At 48.3% G+C, this 5,419-nt stretch overlaps 1 protein-coding gene across 1 annotated transcript; it reads right to left on the bottom strand.

The window, feature by feature from the left end:
* Positions 1 to 255: 255 nt before the first annotated feature.
* LOC123362471 (olfactory receptor 52D1-like) lies at positions 256 to 5,419 on the bottom strand. The gene is made up of 2 exons (XM_045002779.1): positions 5,401 to 5,419; positions 256 to 1,229 (listed from the first exon to the last, which is right to left on the bottom strand). Exons 1-2 carry the CDS (start codon positions 5,417 to 5,419, stop codon positions 256 to 258), a joined length of 993 nt encoding a protein of 330 aa, XP_044858714.1.

Genomic DNA, 5,419 nt, shown 5'->3' with positions numbered 1-5,419 from the left:
GTCAGGGTGTATGGAGGGCGGGGCTGATGGGTGATGCTGAAAGTGATCAGGTGATGGACAGAGAGAGGAAACTCAGCAATGGAGAGAGCAGTGCTTGGTCATGAAGTGATAAGATGTTAAGTGTGAGGAACTTCTCAGACTGTGAACTTCCACAATGCTGAGCTCAGCCAAACGGGGACAAAGCACCCTTGATTAATGAGGAGATCTCCTTTTCCCGCCTTGTCACACAAGGTTAAAGTCCATGGCCACAGGCAATCACATTTTGCAGGTGTATTTGGCCAATTTGTCACGAAGCTCTTTGGTTTTGACCCCATAAATGATAGGGTTGAGCAGGGGAGGGATGAGGAAATAGAGGTTGGCCAAGATGATGTGAATGTGCGGAGCGATGCCCTGACCAAACCGTTGTGTCAGAGAGGAGAAAAGGGCGGGAGTATAAGATGTCAGTATCACACAGATAAGGGCAGTGCAAGTGTTGAGGGCTTTCTGGTGGGCTTTCTTGGAGGAGATTCTGAGGACGGCCCTGATGATCAGACCGTAGGACAAGGCAATGAGCATCAGGTCAAACCCAATGACTACAAATGCTATTATCAAGCCATACGTCCTGTTGGCCGTGATGTCCCCACATGACATCTTTGCCACAGCCACGTGCTCACAGTGCGTGTTGGGGATAATGCGGTTGGCACAGAATGGCAGCCTCCTCAGGAGCAGGGTCTCGGGCAGAATTAAGAGAACAGCTCTTATGAAACCCACTAGCCCTAGCTTAGCTATCCGTGCATTGGTGAGGATGGTGGTGTATCTCAGAGGGTTACATATGGCAACGTAGCGATCAAAGGCCATTGTCACAAGGACGGCTGAGTGCATAACAGAAGCTGCATGAAGGAAGTACATCTGGGTGAGGCAGCCACCCACAGTAATGTCTTTCAAATTGAACCAAAATATACACAGTGCCTTCGGCACGACGAAGGTAGACGTGCTGATGTCTGTAAGCGCCAGCATGCAGATCAGCAGGTACATCGGCTTGTGGAGGCTCTGTTCTTTCCCTACAACATAGAGAACAGTGACATTTCCCAACAGGCCGATAAAGTAGAACATAGAGAAAGGGATGGAAATCCAGACATGCGCAGCTTCCAGGCCAGGGATGCCCATTAGGATGAATGTTGAAGAGTCAGAGGGGGTGAGGTTGAAAGAATGCCATGAGGTAGTCGAAGAGTCGATCGGTGTCAGAAATGCTCAAGATGCCTGTGAGGGAGAGATGTACGGCAATGGCGATTACACACTTTATAACAAATAGTGCAGTAAATATTTTGATGGCTATTAATAATGTAGCAAGGGGGGTGAGCAGTGAGGTGGCAACATTTACAGATTGCAGCAGATTGTTTACATCATAGTCAAGTCCAGAGAAGACTCCAGAGGGAACTAACCAAGCAGGTGAATGGGCAGCATGATGCAGATGTGCTTTAAAGTCCATAACTGCAACGTGTTTGCCCATTGGAGGGAAAAACTTGAAGTCTTTAAACACCTTATAAAGTTCTAATTTAACATTAGAAACTCAGAACAGGGACCTGGGTGTCATGGTACAGATCCTGCGCACAGTGCAAGCATTGACAGGAACTAAGCACAACATTGACATCCAGGAGGAGTGGGAGATGGAATAATATGGAAAATACAGTGCCAAGAAATCACTTAGTCAATGTTTCATTATCCTCTAGACTCAGCTATATGGAACTGGCATGGTTCTCATATAGGATACTGCAGAACTAGAGGGGTTCAGGGAAGGGCTATGATCATGATCAAGGGCCTAGGGAAACTCTCTTACCGAGAAAGGTTAAAAAACACTGGTATTGTTACCTTACAAAGGAGATGAATAAGAGAGAACATGAGAAAAATCTATAAAATACTGACTAGTACAGAGTAGATGGAGAATGGGTTCTCCCTGTCTCATAATACAAGTTCAAGAGCATATTCAATTAAACTGAAATGTGGCAAAATAAAAACAGTTAAAAAAAGAATGCTTTCTTCGTTAAATGCCTAATTAGACTGAAGAACTTGCTGCCACGAGAGTTATTTGAGGCCATGCACTAAGCTTGGACATTTACATGGGTAGTGAGACTATCCAGTTACAATAATTACAGCTAAATAAATATTTTGGAAATGCTATTCACCTCTGTGTTTCAGGGCAGAAGCCAGACTCTAGCTGTTAGGCATAAGGGTGATGCCCTCATGATGGTAAGGTCACTCCCCTGCCCCCATCCACCTACTGCTGGGTTTCTTACACCTCCTACTGCAGCACCTGGGGCTGTCACTTTCAAAGAGAGGACACTGGACTAAATGGACCATAGATCTGATCCACAAGGGCCATTGCTGTGTTAGAAAGGAGCCAAGTTCCCCCCTATGGATACAGACATAATCACGCTGGGTGATGACTTTGTGCTCAACAGAATGGGCACTAGGGGCACAAGAGCTTGGTATTTAGGGCTACAGGCCTGCACCTCTCTTACTTCCCTTGTTTCTTTTGGTGAGACACCTTCTTGCAGGCACTGAGCTTTGCATGAGATATAAGTTACAAGCAGGGCCGGCTCTGGCTTTTTTGCCGCCCCAAGCAAAAAAAAAAAAGGGGGGGGGGTGCAGGGGCAACCGGAGCGGCAAAGCAGGGGAAAAACCAAAACCAAAACCACAGCGGGGCCAGAGCGGCAAAGCAGGGTGCGGGAGGGACATAAAAACAGCGTGGCTGGAATGGCAGAGGGGGAGGAGGGGAAACTGGAGCACAGCCAGAGCAGCAAAGCGGGGGGGGAAAGAAAACAACAACATAAAACCACGGTGGGGCTAGATCGGTAAAGGCGGAGGGGAACAGGGCGCTGGAGCGGCAAAGCTGGTGAAGAAAATAAAGAAAACACGGCACAGCCAGAGCGGCGAAGCAGGGTTGGGGGAACAAAAAAAGGGCGCAGCTGGAATGGCAAAGCAGGGAAGAAAAAATAAACCTGCCGCACAGCCGGAGCGGTGAAGCAGGGTGGGGGAAAACAAAAAAACCCGCACGGCTGAAGTGGCAAAGCAGGTGAAAAAAATCAACCTGCGGCGCGGCTGGAGCGGCAAAGCGGAGGTGGGGGAACGGCGCGGCCGGCAAAGCAGGGGAGAACAAAACAAAAAAACCCACAGGGCGGCCGGAGCCAGGGACTCCCTGTGCTGCAGAGTGCGCGCCCGGTCTAATGGGGGGAAGGGGAGGGAGCGAGAGAGACGGGGGGCAGCCAGGGCTTCAGGGGGGTGCTCACCACCTCCGCGCAGCCTGCCGGGAGGGCTCCGAGCTGCTCCGGTCGGCGGGGAGGGAAGGACACGGGCTGCCCTGCCAAATGTGCTGCAGGGGGCTCCCCTCCTCCGCCCCCTACAGGGCAGCCAGAGCAGCTCAGAAACAACAACAACAAAAAAGCGTCAGTGCCGCCCTAGGATTGGGCCGAATGCCGCCCCGTAGAATCTGCCGCCCCAAGCACCAGCTTGCTCAGCTGGTGCCTGGAGCCGGCCCTGGTTACAGGTATTAACTGACATGTGTAAGTAGGGACACATGTCAGCAACTTCAGCTGCTAGCCCTTCTCATACCTGAATATTGATGAAGTTGCAGCTGACATAAAAAATGTGGGATGATAAATAATGACGAGGACAGGTCACTGATTCAGAGCAATTTCAGCATCACTGTAACTCTTCCTAAGCCCTTAGCACTAACTTTAATGCAGAAACAGCAACTCACTGAAATCCCGCTCATCAGAGAGAGGAAATCTCCTTACTGCGACAGGAAGGAAGAGCCCTGAGAATCAGTGTATGAATCTCACATGTCTGACACTCGGCGTGCTGGGCAGAGACCTTTATGATTCCCCCGTACAGTCCCTCCAGACTGTCTGGTTGGCTGCACTCCCAGACAATTCCCTCAGCTCCATGAGCAGCGGGAAAAGCAGAAAATAGACTGTGGTGAACCTCTGCCTGAGAGCCTCCCCTGGGAGTGAAGAAATGATTTGCGGATTCCAGGGGCTCAGAATGCCAGGGCAAACTGAGTCTTCCAGACAAAATTCAGTCTAGAAGTTCATGGTGGTTTTCTTTTCTGTGTGTAATGTACTGCTATCTGCACAATGTGTGGGATGCTGCCACAAGATACAGGACCAAAAACCATTTTCAATTTATTGTAGCAGCGTGCTGCTGCATCCCGACCATCCAAAAAGTCACTGCCGCCCTGTGGAGGCCAAATGACTTGATCCTGAATTAATGCAAGCTGAAGGGCGTGGAAAAGGCTTTCTTCTCCCAGGGTTCTGACATCAAAGGTATTTGCCAGTATCCCTTTGTGAGGTCTAAAGTGGATATATATCTGGCAGCTCAAACTGTTCTAATAGTTTGTCTACAGAGCATCGAATTTCATCTGCCATTGTGCTGTCCATTGACCTGGCTTGCTTAGCTCCCTCTCAGGACTTTTCTGGACTTGACTATAACCTAAATAATCTGGTGCCATTTGCAAATGTTGTTACCTCACTGCTCACCCCTGTTCTAGATGCGTGATAACTATAAAATATTTACTATACTAATTGATATAAAGTGTGTAACCCCCTTGTCATAACCAGATGTTTCAAAAGGAAGGAGGGAAGTTTCCTTTATTTAGAGTCAGTTTCAGTTTTGGCCGGAGTGGAAAAGATCAAGGAACCAGCCTCTTATCAGAGTATCGAGGATTAAGGAAGGAAATAAATAGGTTTATGTTTATTTTTCTTTTTGTAACTTGGCTTGGCATTAGGGGAATTCTTTTGTGTACTAAGTTTGCCCAGGGGAACATCCTCTGTGTTTTGAATCTGTTGTCTGTGAGATCAGCTTGTATGCTATCTCCCAGAGGGATTTTTTTTTCTTTTACCTTTCTTTCCTTTAATTAAAAGCCTTCTTTTTAAAAAAACCTGACTGATTTTACCTTGTTTTTAGATCCAAGGGAATTGGATCTGGACTCACCAGGGATTGGGGGGGAAAGGGTGGGGGGAGAAGGAGTAATTCTTTCTTGTGTTAAGATCCAAGAAGTTTGCTTCTCTCCCTTCACAGGCACCTTGAGCATTTCTGAGCCCGATCAAGGCTTCGACCACCTCCTGGCAGCTGTCAAACTCACCCCCTCTGACTCTTCAACATTCATCCTAATGGGCATCCCTGGCAAGGAAGCTGCTCATTTCTGGATTTCCATCCCTCTCTCTATGTTCTACATTATCAGTCTGTTGGGAAATTTCACAGTTCTCTGTTGTATACAAAGAGCAGACCCTGCACAAGCCGATGTACCTGCTGCTCTGCATGCTGGCACTCACAGACGTTGGCATGTCTACCTCCGTCATGCCAAAGGCACTGTTTTATATGTTGGTTCAATTTGAATGGCATTACTGTGGGTGGCTGCCTCACCCAGATGTTCTTCCTTCAT

The sequence above is a fragment of the Mauremys mutica genome, chromosome 1 (assembly GCF_020497125.1).
Source record: "Mauremys mutica isolate MM-2020 ecotype Southern chromosome 1, ASM2049712v1, whole genome shotgun sequence".
NCBI classification, from domain to species: Eukaryota; Metazoa; Chordata; order Testudines; family Geoemydidae; genus Mauremys; species Mauremys mutica.
Note: the sequence above shows the minus strand (reverse complement) of the source record. Positions and strands in the feature narration are given on the sequence as shown.